Genomic DNA, 21698 nt, shown 5'->3' on the forward strand with positions numbered 1-21698 from the left:
CTACACAATGGTAACTTGAGAGAAAAAATACGAAAAAAAAAAATGAAAATACCCAAAAGAAAACTATTCCTTCTAATTATTTTTGCGTATGTGGCGTTTTCACTCTATGCTGCATACAATGTCTTCTTCAGCACCAAAGTTATCTCCCGCGTTCACAGGGTGGTGAAGAAAGAGACAGGAGCACTCTCGGGTAATTTCACTTAACACAACCGTCATCTTGCCCCAATTACAGATAAGCTGCCTACAATTTTCATAAATTGACAGTTAGAAACTCATTTCTTTTTTATGGTAGATAAAGGAAGTGCATGCCCATAAGCGGAATGGTGTTGTGTGTTTTGTAGGTGGTGTCAGAGATGGCGGTGCTGCTCCATTTTTAGCAGATGATTGGAATCCATGGGAGGATGAACAGGTGGAGTACAACTCTGATCTTATCAAAAAGAGAGAGGCCTTCAAACAGCACCTGGGTCGAATAGACAAGAACAAACCAAAAAGACATAGGGTCCAAATCTGGGGGAAAGCTGCCATAGGTAAGTCATGAGATGCTATTAATCTATCACAGCCTGCAGACAAGGTCTGTGATGTGATGTGGGCGTGAAATTACAATACTGTGACTTTACAGTGGCACTCTTCATCTGCATGTGTGCATTCACTTCTACAGAACTTTAAAAATGTTTTCTCTGATTTACTTTGACTTCCGGTTGTTTCAGCTTTAAACAATATACCTTTTTTTTCAAAGCTCTTGGAGTTCAAGGTATTTTTATTTATTCATATAAAATTATACAGTCAAACAGAATGGAATTCCCCATTGAGGCTGAGGTGCAAGAGATGCAGGAACTGGGTAATACAACATAAGAAATAACAGTACAGTCTGTGTGTCATATCAAAAATTACGACTAAAGCTGCACATAATGTTAATAACAACAAATGTAGAATAGTGGGATGAAAAAAAGCAGAAAGTCTAACAGCCTGAGGAAAAAAGCTCTGCATTCTGGCAGCTCGGACCTTATGTTAGTTGCCCCTGCCCCATCATTTCTAACTCTCATTGTTAAACCTCACAAAACATACATGATGGGAACAACCAAGATACTTTTTAAATTTGATGGATGTACATGGTGAGGATATGGAGATGTTGAATATACATTAATAAGAAAACATATTCATATGTTAAATCCATGATTAAATGTATTAAATTAACATAATAATCTCTTCTCTTGAATGGGAGCATCTGTAACTGTATAATTTCCCCCCAGGGATCAGTAAAGTATTTCTGATTCTGATTCTGATAATAAATATAATAGAGATTCGGGATGTTGTTATTACATTACAGTGTCCAGTGTAATTGCAGAGGGCAGGAAGATACTTGATGATGGTGATGAAGGTTAACAGAGTTTAGATTTAAACAACAAAATAGATCTTAAAAAAACATAATAATAATGTTATAAATGTTAATAAGGAAAAATCTAAGAAATTTTGAGTGCCTTAATGTCCAGAATCAAAAAGATTTTTCTCAAAGTAAAGTAGATGTAGTAGTTGATTAATCATATTGATGTAGCTCAGAGTGTAAATAAAATAAAGTCAACCAGACTAAAAGAGTTGCTCACTCATAATTCTTTCTTCTTCTGGGCAAAAAGTATTCTCTTTCTTGCATTTGGAATAATAAGTAAGGCTTCAAATGTAAAAAATGTCTTAGTCAAAACCCGTTGTGATTAGCTTTAGCTAGAGTTTTCCCCCTCCCCTTTGCTGCTAGGGGCTCATTAACTGCATATACTCCACATACATAGATGATGATGATTATTTATGCTCAGCTGCAGAAGCCTGGCAATGGTACAACATAACGGCACTGCACATGTTGACATTTTAACTTTGTTAGCAAATTGCATTGAAGCCTTCTTCTCTCCTCAGGGCTTTACCTTTGGGAACATATTTTAGAGGGACCCCTCAATCCGACTGACAAGGTAGCACAATGGAGAGAGGGAGAGCTGCAGTCAGGAAAGATTGATTTCAGGTAACAAGTCAAAGAGGTGATATTTAGAAACTGTGAAAACAACTCTGTGAAATACACCACGTTATATAATAACCACTTAATGAGACAGAACCTGACTGAATCAAATTGACTTGTTCTTCCTCCCTCACCTCTTGCCTCTCCATCTTTAGTTTCTACACTGGTCCTGCTGTGGTCCAGGGTCATGTCCCTCTGGAAATGAACAGCCTGGTTCTGGTTCTGAATGGCCGTGAGCAGCAGAAGGTCTCTTACTCCACACGGTGGCTGGAGCATGTCCAAGCTCTGGTACAGTCCCACACAGTGTCACATGTGGCTGTGGTCATGCTGGGAAATGAACACTGCAACAATGACTGGATCGGCCCTTACTTAAAGAGAAATGGTGGCTTTGTGGAGCTGCTGTTTGTAGTGTACGACAGCCCCTGGATCAACGACAAGGATGTCTTCCAGTGGCCTCTTGGCGTCGCCACGTATGTCATTTCTTAGATGTGTACATCATTAGTGCTCAATATCAGTACATTAAACTGTGGTGGTTGTCTTTTTAAATGAGTTACATTGTCTAACATGTTGCTCTGTTTTGCTTGTCTGAGCAGATACAGGCAGTTTCCTATGATCAGGCCTAATGCCCAACTGATCACCTCCAACAGGCCATACCTCTGCAATTTCCTTGGAACTGTTTACAAAAATTCCTCCAGGGAAACTCTCATGCAGGTGCTGAAACAATCTGGACTGGATAAGGAATGCATCACCACTGCCAGGGAGAAGTAAGTCATTATTCAGTTGTTGAGTGATTGTGTATGACTGATATGGAGGAGTAAAACTTTTGGATTTTGTTTTAATGACTGTATTGCTTGTATATTGCCATGTTTGATAACAAAATAAGGATATTGTGATTATTAACATCAATAACTTCTGACTGAGACCCTCCTATTGTATCTTTTTTAACATAAAAAATTAGATTAATCATGATTAAACTATGTTTTCATTGTCATTGGGGTTCTCACACTTACTGAGACATCAAATTCGAGGCCTAATTCAAGTACTTAGATTACATTTCAGGGACTGACATGACATTGGTTAAAATCACAGTGGCAATTCTTGTTTTAAGACAGACTTGGATGTAAGTAGTTTGCAAACTTTACGTACACATTTTAGGGCTGCTGCACACACAGAGGGATGTGGTTAATTGTTTTTCTTTTACCAGGTTTCACTCCTGTATTTGGTACGTAATGCAGTGTGAGAATGTCTCCGGTTGAGATATTTATATCATGATGTATATACAGTTGGCAGTCTTGCTATACAATTGAATATTGATATTGTCAGGGACAAATTACAGATTATAAATGGAGTTGAGGTGAGATATCTACAATATACAACATGAATTGCTTAAATATTACAGTAGCTTAAACTGACTAAAGTATCCTTTCCTCTCTCCTTGCCTCAGGTGGCTCCCTCAGGAGACAGCAGACAGTCTGAGACGCTATCAGACAGCTTTGGCCCAGAGTGAGCTCACTCTCTGCCCAGTCGGGATCAACACAGAGTGTTACCGCATCTACGAGGCCTGCTCTTATGGTTCAGTGCCCGTGGTAGAAGACGTACTGACACCTGGGACCTGTGCGGCCGGACCCAGCTCCCCACTACGTCTGCTCAAAGCTGCAGGGGCACCCTTCATCTTCATCAGTGACTGGAAAGAACTGCCGGCCATCTTGGAGAGGGAGAGGGGGGTGAGCCAGGAGCAGAGGGTGGACAGGAGGAGGAGGCTGTTGGAGTGGTATGCCAGCTTCCGTCAGCAGATGAAGGAGAGGTTCACTGAGGTCATCGAGGAGACTTTCTTCAAAAGCGGTTGACTGTGGTGCTCAATTAACAAACCTTTAAAAGATAAACAGGGGTAGACGTTCAATATTGATTTAATATATTTTGTGGTTTGTGGAGAAATGTGACATACTTCTGGTGTAGTGTACCTGATTATGTTCAGTGAAATATTCCTGTGTGGGTTAAAGCATTTATATATGTAGTAAAGTTGTAAAGCTGCCATTACTAGTCAGTAAAGGGCCCATGACATTACTGTGTATTTATCATCTTAATGTTTACAATGGTGGAATGTCCAAATGATAAACTGCCTTTGCATTTTAAAGTCCTTATGTTATGTGATGTGTGATTTTTAGGGAACACTAAACATTAGGTGTAGAATGAGACAGTAATGTGTTTTTAGGCCTTGTTTGAAAATGGTACATAGTTATTTTGTATTGTGACCAGCTTGAAAATGGATGTTGTTGCTGTGGCATGTCGCTTTTCTGATCAAAACATAACAAAAACATTTCCTCTTTGTTCTATTTATTTCAGTGCAGTGCTGCATGGATTTCTTAAGAAAGTGCAATAAAGTAAATAAGAGTGTTGTCCTGAAGAGAAATCTGTGGATGTGCTTGTCCTTTGCTTTTACTTTCCCTGCAGATGGCGCTGTGGACCAGTTAAGTTTCAGTGGCTACAATGATCTCAGTGGAAATTAAATGCAAAAGACCTTTGAAGTTGGGCAAAAATGAAGGGGAAAAACTTCAACTTTTGACTTTACCAAATAAACACAGATCAGGTCATCAGTGGAGCAGACGCATGGTGGCATCTTCAAAGCTTGTTTTGGGGGGCTTTAAAAGACAAATAATGTATTTACTGTCTTTTTGGAATATTTGGTTAATAACTTCTTAACAAAGTGTATGTATAATATACTACTTTAGGGACACACCTATATTAGCTGCAACCTATATGAGTGCATGGGTGTGGTGAGGAAATATGGGGCCCCTGAGCGAATTTTAACTGGACCTTTTATGGGCCCTCTGCAGGTGTGGGCTCCTGTACATACCTTTTATTCCACCTTGTACAGCACTGGATGTCTGTATAATACTAAAAGATATCAACAAAATGAGATCTTTCTTTTGATTAAATAAGGGCAAAAGTAATTGCAAATCCTTGATGTCTTAATGTGATTATGTGAATTAAACGCCACAGTTAAGCCTGGGTATTTGTTATTAAATGAAAACACAACATATAACGGTTTTTATAGCAAGTAACACTAAGGAAACCCATTATGTATAATTTGCAGAATCCTTTAGTCCCTCTGGCTGTATATATATATATATATATATATTATGTTCCAACAGCTGACTAACATGGATAAATAAAACAAGCCATCAGATTTGGGAGCGGGGCTGTCAGTCCACTGGTGTCCACTAGCTGGATGTGGGTGTGCAGATCCCTCCCTCTCCTCTCCCTGCCGGGCTCCAGCTGCTGTGTGCTGCAGTCGGCCTGCCCTGTCTGCCTCTGAGCCTGCTGGGAGTTGGAGGGAGAGACCGTCGAGGGAGAGCGAGCAGGGGGGAAGTGTGTGTGTGAGTGTGTGTGTGTGCGGGTCCCAAACTGGAAACCACTACCTAAAAAGCACACACACAGGACTTTAAAGCCCTCCGGACAGGTTGTTGGCACCACTTTACAGAGAGCTGTGAAAAGCCGCCACAGAGACCCTGAAACTTGCGTGATTGTTTTTTTTCTTCTTCTTCTGTGGTGGCAGCAGCGCTGTTGCGCCGCGCGGACTGCTCCGATACTTCAGTGGATTCATTGGTGGGAGCAGGATTGCGCATTGGCCCTGCTGTATATCCACCGTTTATCCGGAGGGAAGAGCAACAATGAAGAACTAAACGTCTTCTTCTCGCTCCAAGTCGAGCTTGTTGCAGAGTTAAATCCTTTTTTCCCCAAAGTGTCATTTTGTCTAGCGCTCCTTCTTCACTGTCGCGTTCATTTTTTTCTCGTCCTGTGTGGGATGCGTCGGCTGCTGTAGGATCTTGTTGACAGTTTTCACAAGAAGTTTACAACAAGCTTCGGGCACGAGAATTGAGAAAATGTCCACGCCGAGGTTCAAAAAGGATAAAGAAATCATCGCGGACTACGAGAGTCAAGTCAAAGGTAAGAGAGAGTGAATGTTTCGCTTGGAAATGTGCTTGTTGGAGGCGCTGGGAGACTAATTGGGACCAGGCTAACGTTAGTTCATCACTAAGTTACCTGCATGTGAGTCATAGCCATTAATGTAGTGTAAGTTGGTAAAATATGACCTCCAATTGGAAGGCAGACCAGCACATGTCCAGAACATCTTCATATAACTTGGATTGTGGTGAGATTACTTACAGGCTTGGTACAATGTAGTGGTAGTTATGTCAGCATTACAGGGGCGTCAACTTCATTAGCAAAATAAAACGCTTGGTAATTGAGTTCAGGGGGGCTTTTTAGTCTTTTGTTTGGTAGTTTTGCATGTGAAAGCCGATCAAAGTGCTCAGCAGACTTTGAGATCCCTATCTTTCACTCACAGGTATGGCCCATCAAGTAATCTGTTTTTACTACTTCTTGGCCAAGTGCATTTTATTATGTTGAGGTGTTTAACAACCTGTTACTATCAAGGCTAGTCACTGAGTTTTCTCAGTTGGTGTGAGTGTGTTCCCACAGCATTACAGCACGATGAATACAGGAAGAGCACAAGTTCAGGCAGCACACCTGCATGAAGATTCAGCATGTTGCTCATCAGCACTTCAGAAGAGCGGGTTGCCTGTGATTAAGGACACAAGCCCACACACTCACTACAAAGCATAAATCTGCTTTTTGCCCTGATTTAGGCAGGTGATTTAGATGTGTGCAAGGCACCGTAATGATGCCACCCTAACTTATCTTGTCTCCTCTGCTTCAACCCCTCCCCCCCATACATGCAGAGCAGAGGTAGTTTATTCCCAGACAGACCAGCACAGGAAAGAGGCAGTTGCTGCTCCAGGGTAACCATGGGGACTTGGCCCCCAGCCAGACAGCTCTGTTCTTCAGCGCCGTTAGCATGCTGAAATACCACCTATTCACCTCCCCCTATACAACCTTAAATCCAGAGAAAGGGGGGAGGTTTGGGGGGGGGGGGGGTAGTGGGGGTAGAGTAGAGAAGGGACCAGTGCTGCTTGAGGAATTACAAGATAGCATGAGGTTGAGCACAAGCTCCCTTTTACAAGGAATGTTCAGCACCCTTTCTTCTCCCTGCGAGGATGACTAAGGCCTTTCAGGCTATAATAGAGGATGATGCACAGTCATAGGGGATGCTGAACAAGAGAAGGCGAAGCCTCCCATTTGTCAAGCAGAACCCAGCGGGGTAACAACAACAACCTGATGCTGCTGAGAATAGCTGTTGCTTGATAGGACCACCGGAGCCTCAGTAAATCAGTGTTAAGGTGCATTGTTTTGTTGACGATGTAGAATTCAATTCGGAAGGTAATGCACTGAGGCTTGTCATGCATTGTAAATAGTCCTGTGAGGATATTTCCTATTTATTTTATCCTTGCACGAACATCACAGGTAGTGCCTAGCTATTTGCATAAAATACTGTACTTGTTCTTTTTGCATTGCAAATATTCTGCTGGTATTCAATTTGAGAGTTGCTTTATTTATTATCATTGAAATACAATTTTGGACAAATACACAAACACCACTCACTGTAATCAACCACGACAGAGACATTATGTTACGTATTCTCACAACATACTGTGTTGTCTCTATATGTTTATGATTGTTGTCAGGCATAACAATGAGAGTTTTTAGTAGGTCAGGTGACTCCTGCAAACGCAGACCCTGTTTGTTTTGGAATAATGCAAAGCTGCCAGGCTCATTAGGATATCAGTAGTTGGTAGTGGAAGAAAATGCATTCAGTCACCATTAAATATTCTTTTTTTAGAGCAGCTCCTGATTTTGCAGCTGTAAAGCCTTTTATGAGTTAAGAGTTTGCAGTGATAATGAGCGGGATCTCATCTGCAGTGTAGCTCTGACGGCCAGAGGCAGATTCTGGTGAACAGACATTGATTACTCAAGAAGTAGAACAACAAGCAGCTCAGAAAACAGCCAGAGCCAATGTTTGATCTTTTGGGCCACATCCCCTCTATCTCACAGTTTAGAAATGTGTTTAAATTCTCCCAATATTTTGATAGACATCTGGTGGCCAGTTTAGCCTCATCTTCAGAAAACCACATTGATCTGCAGCCTGAAGCCCTCTGTCCCGATTTTGACAAATGTCATGTGCGCTGCAGCCATCTGCCGTCATCCAGCAGTTATGCAGATTTACACCTACAATTCCCATCATTTTTATATCCATGCATTTTCCGTATAAGTCATGACAGCAACAGTGTGCTGAGTGGCATTGTTATTCAAGTCAGTCGATGTGAGGTATTTAATGAAGTTTTCTATGGTGACTGTCTGAAAGCCTCTCTATGATGGCTGACACCACCTTTCTCAGGCCAGACTTGTCATTCAGCTGACATTCACTTCTTAAGTACCCACCAACAGCCTTTTTTCTACCCCCCACAGATGAAATGAAAGTGGACGTCATTTTGGCAATTCAAGAAAATTAACCTTTTATTGGAAAAGCTCTGTAGCATGAGGATTTAATTTTTGAAAATCGGTATCAGTAGTCAGCTTGTTTTGGAAAAACAAAAACATTAAGAAGATTGGGTTAAGACTGTGGAATTTGTTTGGGCTTTACAGCGCACATCGGTTGCAGTCAATTTAAGTCATTTTAAGCGGAGTAGGGAAAGGTTGTGGGCACATTGGCATTCTCTGCGGGCCTCTGTTTCTGTGGACTGGTGGATCAGGGCATAGCAACACTGCCGCGTTTTCTCTCGGGCAAAGTGTTGGTTTGATGTCAGACCGTGGCTTGCTGTTTGTGGCCTGGGGGTCGTGACTCCGATGACAGGACCCCTCGAGCCTCTGTCAGGGGTCCTCTCCCAGATCATCGTAAAGGCTGTCCCCTTTGACCTGCCTTCACTGCTGTTTGAAATCAGTGCCCTGCCCCTCTGCATACTCAAAGAGAGAAGTCTGCTCATGTTTGTATGCAGGGGGATTAAAGGCAGAAAACTGCTCTGAGGTGCTGCGGTCTTGATTATCTTTCCAATTAATAGGATTTGTCTTGTGGTTAAAAGTCATTGGTTTATTTATATTAGTAATAGTGAGAGTTAATGGTGTCCAATTGCGTGGCTGAGCATGTATGTGTTGATCACTGTCCATAACACAATCCAGATGTCACATATGTGTGACATCTGGATTATGCAGAGTCAGAACTTTAATTAAGCTTTAAATGGGTGTCTCATGTTTTTTTGGTGACATAAATCCAGTGTGTCAGTGTGGTGCGCTGAAGCTGCCTTCTCTGTATTTAGAAAGGTTCTTCAGGCTCAAGTTGACTAATCATACGACATGATGTCGTGCTTTGGGTACAAGTCCATCTTTATCAATAGATGCACTTTGAGAATAGAACGAATATGAAAATTACTGTCTGCAGCTGTCTGACTCCCGTGTCTTTATGTCACCTTTTCCTTCTTGATTAGTAAATTGTTAATTGTGAGTTTGGAAGTGTGAGCAGATTTGAGGCCAGCTGTCACTATAACCTGACCTTTTCTGACAGTCAAGTCCCATTAACACCGTGCCGGAGCCATGTGATGAAGTGCCTCTCTCTGCGTGTACAGTCAACCAAAAATCTGTTGGGAAAGTAGGACACCTGAAGGGGAATGGCAACTTGGCAGACATTGCTACTGTGGGCCCATGAAGCCCATTGAAATATTGCATGTGATACTGGACTATAAATATACAAAATAGTCTAATTTAGCTTAAGTTTCCTCTACTTTTCTTGCTGTCTTCTCATTCTAGCAATCTAAATGTCCTCAATATGCTATTTCAATGAGCAGATGTTGTCATTTTGGCATTAAGTTGTAGCTAACAGTGGATACTGGTGGATCTGTGATGCTCCGTCTTAACAACGTTGATGGAGGTTAGAGGTTGAAAGACTAACGGAATCCTAACGCCCCCTGAAGCACTTCACTCCACAACATCACACATCCATCCACACTCTTACCATCTGTTTTTACTACACCCCCTGTATAACTGTCTGTGTGTGTGTGTTTCCACCCAGTGGTATGGTATTGGGTGTGGCATTGCTGTGTGTTTTGTGCATGAGCGTTCGTTTGCATGGGTGGGTGAATGGTTATTGACGGCACCATCTGTGGCCACTCACCCTTTTTGCAGTTTTAATAAACTCTGCTGAGCACAAGCAAGGCTTCACTTTCCCTGCTGTGCTTTTCAATGTAGCCTTAAAGGCCACCAAGACATTAGTGCAGCCCCCCCTGACCCCTCACCTCCCCCTAAAAAAATCCCAAAGCCATCCCCTATCCATGCCCCTGCATCCCTAAACCAAACAAAAAGGCTGCAATTCAAGTGGCACTGTTGCAAATGACGACAAAAGAAGAAGCCTGGTGTGTTGTTACTGACGCTGGTTAATTCAGTTTCTTCCCAGAGATCAAGTCAAACCCACGTACCGTTCCTTTGACTAAGTTGCTGCGCGTGCCATGTTCTGCTGCTAGTCCCCCCCTCTCTGTTGGTGGTGTTTGGGCGTAGAGAAGAATCTCTGTGTGGGACTGGAGTGCCTGGTAATGAGCTGGATGAGATTCAGTGTGTAGCTGTACTGCTTAGTTAATAGGAGGTGCAGGGTGTTAATGGAATTGGACCATGCTTAGGGAAAGTAAAACAGAGGAATTAAGACTGAAGGGAGGGAAAAGTGAAATAAAAAAGAGAGTTGAAGGGGGATTTGGAGAGATTTTGGCAACTTTCTAGACAACTTTAATTCCTATGAACCTCTGCTGGGTCCAAGCAGATGGACAGACAGGAAGGCAGACAGACACAGTTTGACCATCAGGCCATGCTGCTGTCTGCCACCCAGTAGGGCTGGATTAGTGGGAAGGAGATTGGGGGATGGGGATGAGGTCAGTGCAGGAATAAGTGAAGGAGGAGGTCATAAGCTCTGACTTGGTTGACTTGTTTTAATCTGCGTCTGTGTGTGTGTTCAGCCGATTCATTTGCCAAATGTAAGCCGTTTATGTGTTTAGCGGTGGCGAAATCTTTTTAAGATGAGTACAAACATGTTATAAGTGAAGTCTCTCGCTGGCTCTTATTTCCTGCGTTCACTTAAACAGTGTGACATCTGTCACTTTGGCCGTGTCTTTTCTGTGTCGGAGCTTTGACTGATCACAACAATCTGTTCACAAGATGTGGCTTGCTGCTTGGCTCAGGTACTCCAGTCTTATCAGCCTTTCTGGGAACTGAAGCTGTGTTTTATAGGGTCCCAAGTCCTCCATCCACCCCCACTGGCAATGCCTCACTATGCTCAAGATGTTACCTCAACTCCATATGAGACTGCTCCTGGTTACATTTACTTTGGATGTATGTATAGATGACAACAAATAAACTCTTGATGTCTAAGTGATGTAAACCAGTGAGTCATTAAGTCATCAGATCAACTACTGATGTGTTCAGAGAGGAGTGTCATAAGTGGATGTCACACTGCTTGTACATCCACTCCACTAATTTGATTATGACCCAAATAAGGCAGTTCTCTGATCATTGTAACAGGCATGTTAACACTTTAATCAGGTTATCCTACTCACATTAAGTTTGTAACTGTAGTAAGCGTAACTAAATTGACAATTGGCGTTCTTATCAGTCCTTTGAATTACAATTGGCGTGTGTACAGCATAATCTGGTTTCACTACATAAAATGGCTACAGAGCTTTGGATTTGAAGACAGCTACATGGCTAGCAGTGGTGGAAAATGTAGCCCACTGCAACAAAGCTAAAGTCCAAAAGTTTTTATATTCCTATTTCCTGTTCCTAGTAAGTATTTTAAATCCAGCATTGTGTACATTCATGTTAAGTAGCTTCCATGCCTTTGCTGGTGCATTGCTGCATATCTTGGCTTGTTACTGCCACTTATAGATCAGTGGAAAAGTGTGACTCCATTGGAAGGAATCTGTATTGTGCATTGTGCACGAATGTGATAAACAAAACGGGGACACATACAAAAACAGCTCCATAGCGCTGCTAGAGGTCTAAAAACTCCACAGGGACCCTTTAATCTAACTACCAACATCTTGTATAGACTCTGGTTGCTGGGTAATGAAAGTCTTATTTGAACTACCACTGTAATCTCTGTATCTACAGTACTTGTTTGTGTGCATGCAGTGCAGGGATAGGATACTCTTAAAGGAAAACTACAGTTTATTGCAGGTTGCTGCATTACTAGATTTCAGCAATTCCTTTTGTTAGTACAATATTATCATAAGAGATAGAACAGATGGCTGAACTGAAAAAAAGTTTTCTTCTAAGAAATTGGCTCATTTTAGTGCCAGACTGAGAACTTTTTCCCTTTGTTCCACCTTTTTGTCTAAAATGATACAAGGCCCTGTGTAGTATTTTGACTTCATTAGAGCAGTGAGACATAAACAATCCAAAACCAAAAGTGATAAGAAATGCCTTATTTAAAAACTAGAAGATGTACACGCCCTCTCTTGTGCCTGTATATCTCTGTACTTCAGACTGCCTTCAGCTGGCAGGCTTCCCAGCTTTCCTGAAATAATGCTATTCAAAACAATCAAATGTTTGGCAGGAATGACAACCAGGCGGCTTTTATTGTGCTGACAAGTCAAGCCTCAGCTGCGTTCATCAAATGAATGGTCATATTTCCTGCACCTGCCAAATTACATTAGCGACTTGCTGAAGACTTGTAGAAAAAAACACTTGTTCTTATATCATTCCCACTGTATGCTTGAGTTGGTATATAGTAAATGTATATCTATATATATGCAGACATATATTCCCTATCTAAGTATCACAGAGGAGGAAGGCTCCTTGTTATTTTCTGCATAAAGAATTTAATTTGTAACTAAAGTTACGAGCACAAGTCAGACTAAATCAATCCCTGATGATAAAAACCCAACTTCTTTACAGATGCATTATATCTTTCCGGACTCCCCAGGAGTTGTCTTCTCAGGCGGGCCTTACGCCCAGACCACAATTTCTTGCAAATTGCATCACATTTTTAAAAGCCACTGTAAAGTCACAATTTTTTTTTACCTCAAAAACCACACACATACAAAAAACCCTCAAATATTTTTTTGGGTCTGATAAATGGGAGACATAAAACAAAACAATTCCTCCCTCCACCCTCTGTCGTAAACAGTCTTTCTCATCCACGCATAACACTGATGAACAGAAGTTTAATTTACTGATCGCACAACTCCTCCTGGTCCCCCCTCCCCCGTTTTCCTTTCTTCTACATTGACCTCATGACCTGAGGGAAGCAGGCTTCAAGCTGGCTGCCCTCCTAATCAATAGCCAGAGACCACCCCTTGAGGCACAGCAGCCATGTTGGGCTGCTGCCCTGAGGAGAAGTTTGAGAAGGAAATAGTGTTATAAAAAGAAGCGGTCAATGAAATGTCAACTAAAGGCTTCATCCCCTTTGTGTCTGCAAGCTTGATTGATTATAGCTCAAAGCAAAGAAGCCAACCCCGTCTTTTATTTGAAAATATAATGCAGTCTCGCTGCTGCGGACATCCCAAGATGTCTACACTGCTTTATGTGGTCACCTCTCCCTCTCCAACTCCTCTCTGCACTACTAAAAACAGACCAAGTGCATTGAGAGAACCAGAGACAAAGAGTTTCCCATGGTCTCCGCTCTTAGCTTATCAGCCTCACAATAAAGGCTCATTGTGGGTTTGCAGCAGGAGGAGACCCGAGACGAGTGTGCGGCCATGGCTGGTGTCTTAGCAGCCCCAGGCAGGTCTTGTGAGTTCTGGCCTGAACTCTCCTCCACCCTTCCCCCGAGATGGAAACTGGAGCCATAGCTGTGGTTCCAGCCACGGATGTGTGGGGTGCTTGGAAATTAAAAAAAGAGCCATTTACGGATAAAGATCTGTCAGCCATGTTTCTCCACTGCTCACTGTGTCACTGCCAGTGGTCACACATGGAGAAAGTCTCAGTCCTCTGGCTATGTCATGTCCCTTCTCACTTACTCAGTTTCTACACTTCAAAGAGTTTCTCCATGGCTAACAGCTAATGTAAAATAAACTAAAGGTGAGTGATGATGATGAAGTTATGTATTTATAGTTCTTTTATCTTTTTGAAGCATTTGTGAAGCTTTTTGCATTCCCTGAAAACTCTCCTAGCTGCTTTGCAACGTTGGTCATCCGTTTCCATAAATAACACAATTATGTTATTGTCGTGAGACTGCATGTCATGCGGTTATTATGCAATAGATGAAATGGCTGGTATTTCTTTGCATCTTCTTCTTGTCCATGGTTTACAGTCTGATGAAAGAAAAGAATCCAACGGAGTCATCAACTATTTCTAGACCTCTTACACACACAGGAGACTGATTCATGCTATCGACATGCAACTTATCTGGTATCCAGTTTCTGTCTGTGCTGCCCTTTGTCTCTGTCCTCTCACTGACCCCCCTGCTGGCGGCCCACTGTCCAGGACAACTTGACCCTCTGGTCACCAAACCACTGACCTCCTTGACCTGAATCCTTGGACCGCAGCTCTGCCAACTCTGTTCAATTAGAGACGGGTATGCCTGCTGTGCTGACCGCAGGGATTGAGGCTGCATTACAAATCTGTCCCCCGTCCTAGTATTGATAACAGTGGCAACCAAAACTAAATGTAGTCCTGGGTTATTCCACTCGAACGAAGAAAACAAAAGTTTCTAATTGTTCCTGGGTGACGGGCAAAAGTTCCTACAGTGTCCATTAGTGTTTTTCCACAGTAGAGTCAGAGACTGATCTTTAGACTAACAAAGTCATTAAAAGCTTCTGTTACCACATTTCCATCTACTAATTGTTTCAATGATGTCTGTATGAGGACATCCTGTGAAGGAAGCAGCCTGGCAGAGTTCAGTGGCACTGCAAGTAGCTGCAACTCAGTTCTTGGAAATCTTTGTTGTGTCATATCTTCTTCTGGTGGATTCTTCTTAGCTTAGGATGAAGTGGAGCACATCGCTCTCTGCAAGAAGTCCCTGCAGACTCCCAACAGCCCATTTTATTATAGTTTAATAGGAGTGGCATGAGCTGCAAAGCAAAGTTAGTTTTTTAGATCGGATTGGTCTGGAAATAGAACAAGCGTTATATTGTCCTGGTCAGCCCCTTTTCTCATAACCGTAAGTAGAGCAAAGCCTGTCTGACACAAATGGTCATGAAGAAAATAGTACAGAGGACACTTTTATCTCCTCCTTAATTATAGATTGTGATCTGCTATTAGAGCAGGATGACAGAAATTGCTGAAGCACCACTATAGCTAGAGGAATAAGATTGTTTAGTACTATTCAAAAATGTCAGCACAGTTTGTGTGTGTGTGTGTGTGTGTGTGTGTGTGTGTGTGTGTGTGTGTGTGTGTGTGTGTGTGTGTGTGTGTGTGTGTGTGTGTGTGTGTGTGTGTGTGTGTGTGTGTGTGTGTGTGTGCATACACTTGCTCAGTCAGCTGCTCAGCATGGACACAGACTCTGTGGACATGCCTCATATATCTTACTTTTTAATCAGGCAGTGTGGAGGAAGCTACCATCTCCCCTGGGGTCCTGTGATTTGTCCAGGTTAATGGCGTGTCACAGGGGTGTGATGCATGGCAACCTGGCTGGGTGTGTGGCACTTGGCATGACTGGACAGTGGGCTCACACACACACACACACACACACACACACACACACACACACACACACACACACACACACTCAGGAAAGGATGGCCTCTATCTCCCGGCTCTGTGGGAGACAGAAAAGAGAAAGCCCCAGTCTTGCTCGCTATAGTGTAGAGAAACAAAGAGCAGTGAAAGCTGATCTGTCTGTTCTTTTCTTCTTTCTCCCTCTTTGTCCCTCTCTCTCCTCGCTCTCGCACTCTGAGCAGCTGCCCTAAGGTCGATCGCATTCTGTGGCCGGGCTCGGCTCAGATCTCACATGGTAATCCGAAAGCATTGGGTGGATCTGTGTGCCGTTGCCCCCTGCAGGCAAAACTGGCGTCCGGTTTCACCTGTCCCGTCTTGTTAAATTTGTGTTCACGCAGGGAAGATGACAAAGGCCTTTAATGAGATATTCTGACAGACATTTTTTCGGTGGGAGACGTGTCATCTCAGTGTCTGAGAGCCAGGCTGAGAGAGAGTCGGCCACTGGTACTTAGAAAAGTGGGAGAGGATTGGCAGTTAAAGCCTCCCTGAGGGTAGGTCAGAGGAGATAACAGCACGTAACTCTGTCACTTCCTCCATATTGGCTTCCACTATAATTATCTGGAAATGAGGTCTTTGTGAATGCATTCTCTCGTCCTCTCTCTACGTGTGTGTGTGTGTGTGTGTGTGTGTGTGTGTGTGTGTGTGTGTGTGTGTGTGTGTGTGTGTGTGTGTGTTGGAGCTGATCATGTTAGCATGTCTTGGCCTCTGGCACCCTGTGAGGAAGGGTGCTGTGGGGGGTGTCATTGTGGACTTCCTCATTCTCCACGGCTTGGCTTTCACCGCAGATGCTTTGTGAGAAATCAATCCCTGCTGGCTGGGACTGTGACGAGGGGCCTGATTGGGCCTCGGCTGAAGTGCGGGACGCGGCGAGGGCGTTCAGTTTGAAACCTGAGTGAGGGGTGTGATTTGAACTACAGCTACATCTTTTTCAGCAATGCTGGGCAAGACATAATGATGACATTATGCATAATGGTCAGTAAGTAACTGATATAAAGCAAATAAGCAGCAAAATATATGTGTGAGCTTGTGTTCATGCACAAATCCCCTGTTATATATGTTATATATAGAACAAGGTTTTCAGTGATGTCAGATATTTTGTCATTTACCCAGACCCGGAAAATAGAAAAGCCGTTTAGAGACAATGACAATGGCTTAACATAGAAACAAAAGAAAAGCAAAGCTCAACATATAGCAGACAACATGGGTGAATGAATATCAGCATTATTCATTCATTCATTCATTTTCGCCACTTCACAACTTCATTGTATTTGTCAAGTTGAGAGAAAGCTATATATTATTTATAAGTTAAATAAAACTAGGAGTCTATAGCCATACTAGCAGCTCAGCGAGGCTGTACTTTTCATGGCAATCCATCCAATAGGTGCTGAGATATTTCAGTCTGGACCAAAGTGGTGAACTGACGGACCGACCAACATTGCCATCCCTAGAGCCACGGTGCTAGCATGGCTAAATATGTATTTGGACATGAATTCAGCCACTCCCAGTGCACAGGGAAGTTGTGAGCACAAATTTAAGTTTAGTGGAAAAAAACGAAACCTCCGTTTTATCAAATGGTGGTACAACTGAGAGTTTGTCTTGAGAGATGTGCTGTGTTGCTTGTGTGTTTCTGTGTGTAATCTCAATCTGACACACTTGTAATTATCCTGCCTTCTTTGTCAGGTGAGGATCTCTAAGGTTGATCTCAAGGTTTGAGAAAAGGAATGTGAAGCAAATATTTATCCGTGCCTCAGTTTAAACCCGCAAACTCAACTGCACTGCAGTGAGCTGTCTCGATCAAGGAAGCCTCATTATTATGCCCTCGCAGTGCGGCTTTGGCCTTACAGATGTTGTTGCATCAGACAGAGAGCAAAAAAAATGGAATCCTCAAGTACAGCGTTAAATCCCCCCTCTCTTTTAAAGTTTGCTTTGAGCTGTCAGTTTGGTTAGTTGCAGCTCAAGAAACATGGGGTTCTACTTAATATTTTGTTCGATTCTCGGAACGTTTGAAACTTGCATGATAATAAAATGATGATGATTGTAGGCTTAAGATGGTTCCTCTTTCTTGGGCTCTGACGATTCATTCACAGCTCTTAAACAGCCATTAAAAATGCATGTGTGCATATTTGGTTGAAACTCTGAAGTGTATCAGATCAGCATAATTATATCTCTTTGATTTTAGATTATGCTTTTGCTTTGAAGTTTGGCTCTTGGCAAATTTTCAGTGGCGTTTTCCTGTGGCTGTAGGAAAAGTCCCTCCACAAATGTCTGCGTTGATGGAAATAAGCTTGAATCTACATTTTTTGATTAGTTTTCTCAGTTTTCATTCAATGTCAACATCGGCTAATTATAGTGCTGTTAAAGTAAACAAAATATCTGTTCTTTTTCTTGTGAACCAGTGTTATGTATCCATTTGTCCATAATATCATTATACAGATCACTTAATCAGATTTGGCTTTGTGCACAAGTGGATTCACTGCCAGGGGAGTCCTTTCCTCTTGTGTATGTGAAATGATCCTTCCCCCAGCTTAAACTTCCAGCTCTTAGGCAAAGCCCCCCCCCCCCCCTCCTCTCCTCCACCTGCCCTTAATTCTCTACCCTCAATCTTCAATCCCAGCTTTAGCTCACCCATCCACGCACCTCATTACTCTAACCCCCAACCTGCCCCTCGTATAGCCTCAACCCCTGTGTCCTCAATCCTCATCCTGAAGGCCTAAGTCATATTGATGCTCTTCTTCTGACATTCAGACTGAGTTGAGGCGTCAATGGTCAACCAGGTCTTTATTTATAGAGGCCATAAACAAGTCTCTTTAGTTTGGGATCAGACCAGGTTTAGTTTGGACAGAGCAGCTGGTCACTTCTTGAAGTGCTCTCAGCTCAACTCCCTGTGCTCCTCATCAATACTGCTCCCAATCTGAGGTTCCCTCTGTTAGCCTACTGGTGTCAAGATTTTTTAATCTTGTGGGAAATCTCAGTAGTGGTTCTGTGCACAAGATGGTGTATGGATTGATAGTACCAACGTGATGCACATTTACAGGACTTTTTGTAAGCATTGTAGATTAATAAAACAGTGGAGAGGGAGGGAGATAGCTAAACAGAGAAAGTAGGAGGCAGACTTCATCTGACTCATCTGGCTTCAGGGACCTTGGCTCCAGCTCTCACATTCTCCTCATGGGACAGCAGCTGTCCAGATACGTCAGGTGTGTGATCTGCCTTTTCTCTGATCCCCATGTCCCACTGAGGTGAAGTCATCCACTGTGCAGAGAGATGACCACGTAACCTCACTGGGAACCAATGTAGAGATAGTTTTTCAGTTTAGCTTGTTTCTTATGTCCAAAATTCTTAATTGTATTCAGCAGGTGTTGTCGGCCATGACATTTAACAACATCTAGCAGATCCAGCACTGTGAACATTAGCAGGCAGACAGACTCTAACCTTGAGACACTGTTGAGATTTAATTTAACGTTTTGACACATCTATTAATGTTCTCAGTGTACTAATACTGATCTGTGGCAGTTATAATCTCAATAAAATGTATTCTCGCTCAGACATCTTAAACACTCTGAGGAGTTTAATGAAGACTGTATATTTTAGTACAGCTGAAAGACAGCTCTTGTATCACTCTACCCTTCCTGCCAGAGATCAGACTCCACATTCCCCAAAGTGAATATGTTTACATGAGGCTGAAGCCGTCTCCACGAGTGGATTATTTCAGCTGTCACAACTCTGAGCACCAGGTGGGAAAAGATGAACAGTTTTTTTTTCTCAGAGGAGTTTGGGGGAAGTTTCTGCTTCTTGTTAAATGTTTTCAGCCCATCCACACCCCAGAAAGGTTTAAAATAGAAGGATGGATGCCTTTTGGTTGTTAGTGCTGGAGTGATTTTCTTCCCTTGTCCCTGTTGCCACTCATAGCTAGACCGGAACTGGTAGCCAGCCTCTGGTTTTATCTTTATGTCATCTCTTTGTAATGCCCTTTATGGTCAGCTACCTATGAAATACATTTTCAAGGCCAATGGTTTACTTAATTTTGGCTGCTGCCCATTTTATTTTTTTATAGTAAACAAATTGATGGAATAAACGTACTTATGAGATTAGTGAATACATGTGTGTGTACTAAATCCACTCCACTACTGTAGAACTTGACCTGTAAAAACCTTTTTGGTCAAATGACCCAATTCACACAGAAAGATTGGAAAGATGACAGTGTATAAAGTGTGAGTGTGTACAGATAGCGAAGCAGCAACAAACATTAATGCATCCAATTAACACTCACAAGGCTACCACACAAGGACATTGTGTGCCACTTTAGAGTCTAATTTAAAGGCATTACCCTAGTAATCAATACTGCCTGTGTGTAGACACAGTGGGGTTTGTAAAAGTATTTTTAGAGAAGGCTGAATGGGCACGTGTGTCTGTGCGTAGTGTGTGCATAGATAGTACAAACTTTCAGCTGTGCTTTGTCTCAGCCAGCTGCTTCTTTGCAGATATGATGCGTTATCCATCTTTTTTGACCATAAACTTGTCCCATGAAGATCCAAATAAGAGAGGACTGGAGCTCATACAAGTTTTGAAAGCCTTTGTGTTTTATTTAGCAAATCTTAAATTGAATTTGGAGACATTTTTTTCCAAAACTTTTGTTTTGAAGTGGGAGATAAGCAAGATGAGGAATAGGGGGACAAGAAAGTCTACTAAAGCAATCATCAGATTTGCAGATTAGCTAGAAGAGAGCAACAGATGGAAGCTTTTGTGTACAATTGAGAAAAGACTCCATTGTTTGTTGTGGTGTGAACATTGACAAGTGCAGTCCGTTTAACTTTCTATTGAACTCTCTCCCACCAATGAAACTCTGTCCTTCTCTACATGATGTTTCAGTGTATTTGCATTGTCTTTGTTGTTGGTGTACAGACTGTATAGGATCTGTGCACCAACATTTAAGTGCCCTTGAATGTGCCTTGGCATTTCTCTGTCCTGGACCAACTGTAGTTTACGTTAGTATGTCAGTTTAAAATAAATAAGTCACCTTAGAGTTAGTCTTTCTGTAACGTTCAGAAACAAATATACAGCCTCCATAACAAACTGTACAACTCAGCTCCTTTTTGTCTGAGAATTTACTACAGCCCTCAGCCCTCAGCCCTCTTCCCCAACACTTTTTCAACTAATAACCGGCCTTGTACCATTTCTGTAGTCTCTCCCTGTTTCTCTGGCTCCCTCTCTCTCCCCAGCGGGCTTGCAGCACATGTCCTTGCCTCTGGAATTACAGGCCTGGTCTTGAATAGTAGGGTTGTTCCTTCTCGGTCCCTCCAGCTCCTCTGCTGGCGTAACCCTATCAAAGGCCCAGAAACCACACATCCTGCGAGGTGCTGTTTTTTGTGGCAGGGTGAGGGGAGGGGCGCAGCAAGGGGTGGTCAGTAACGAGAGGGAAAATACATGAGTGGAGGATGATGTTTTTCTTTGCTGTTTTGTGGATACAGTACAAATTATGAAGGAATGGCTGATGCTTGCCCTGAATTCAGGGTATTCGTGCGCCCCTCTGATGTTGGTCCTAATGTGGAAGTTTTAGGTTGGCCGTCGCTCTTGCTTTCTCTGGCACACGTGCTGGCTGACCATTTGTTTTCCTGAAGGGTGTCGTCAATCATTGACCCAACCACAGAAAGAAATGAGGAGGAATCAAACAACATATCAGTGGAGATAAATCTTTTCCCTCCAGACTGTAGGAAAATAACCACACACACTCTGTGTTGACAGACAATACTTTTCATTCACAAACATGGACTGTTGTGGACTTATGACCTTTTGGAAGAAATATGCTCCATATGTTAACCTATATCATTTTAAGGTCCCATATTATGCTCGTTTCAGCTCTATATTTGTATTCTGGGACTCCACTAGAGTAGCTTTACATGATTCACAGTTCAGAAAAGTCCTTATTTATCTTATATGGGTCCTTTATGCAGCCCCTCAGTTCACCGTCTGTCTGAAACAAGCCGTTTTTTAACCTCCAAAAACTTGAAGAGTCATCCTGAGCAGAGTGGTTGAATAACTTATACAGACTGAGCAGGTAGATGAGCATCCCGTACTTGGTGGTGTGCTGTGCCTAGATCAGATGACCTGC

The 21698-nt window shown here is 42.6% G+C and overlaps 2 protein-coding genes across 5 annotated transcripts in view; both read left to right on the plus strand.

Moving 5' to 3' along the window:
- Positions 1–42: 42 nt before the first annotated feature.
- Positions 43–4390, plus strand: rxylt1 (ribitol xylosyltransferase 1). 2 transcript variants are annotated; one of them, XM_070907967.1, is made up of 6 exons: positions 43–190; positions 342–527; positions 1903–2005; positions 2155–2469; positions 2593–2763; positions 3444–4390. In XM_070907967.1, exons 1-6 carry the CDS (start codon positions 43–45, stop codon positions 3844–3846), a joined length of 1326 nt encoding a protein of 441 aa, XP_070764068.1. In that variant the 3' UTR covers positions 3847–4390. The 2 variants fall into 2 exon arrangements, with proteins under 2 accessions (XP_070764068.1, XP_070764069.1); XM_070907968.1 differs by having other exon boundaries at positions 378–527.
- A 1493-nt stretch (positions 4391–5883) lies between these two features.
- The window catches only part of srgap1a (SLIT-ROBO Rho GTPase activating protein 1a), a 77734-nt gene continuing 61919 nt past the window's right edge, over positions 5884–21698 (plus strand). For all 3 annotated transcript variants that reach the window (XM_070908172.1, XM_070908173.1, XM_070908174.1), the window contains exon 1: positions 5884–5947. In XM_070908172.1, the coding sequence (XP_070764273.1) occupies positions 5884–5947 (64 nt within the window). The remainder of the gene's footprint in view (positions 5948–21698) is intronic.

This window comes from Enoplosus armatus, chromosome 6 (genome assembly GCF_043641665.1).
Source record: "Enoplosus armatus isolate fEnoArm2 chromosome 6, fEnoArm2.hap1, whole genome shotgun sequence".
Lineage (NCBI taxonomy): Eukaryota > Metazoa > Chordata > Actinopteri > Centrarchiformes > Enoplosidae > Enoplosus > Enoplosus armatus.

Excerpts from the sequence above, each read along its gene's own strand:
- rxylt1 (XM_070907967.1), top strand. The coding sequence starts at position 43 with ATGAAAATACCCAAAAGAAAACTATTCCTTCTAATTATTTTTGCGTAT. Across the intron at positions 528-1,902 it reads CTGGGGGAAAGCTGCCATAG|GGCTTTACCTTTGGGAACAT; the intron begins GTAAGTCATGAG and ends TTCTCTCCTCAG. Across the intron at positions 2,764-3,443 it reads ATCACCACTGCCAGGGAGAA|GTGGCTCCCTCAGGAGACAG; the intron begins GTAAGTCATTAT and ends TCCTTGCCTCAG.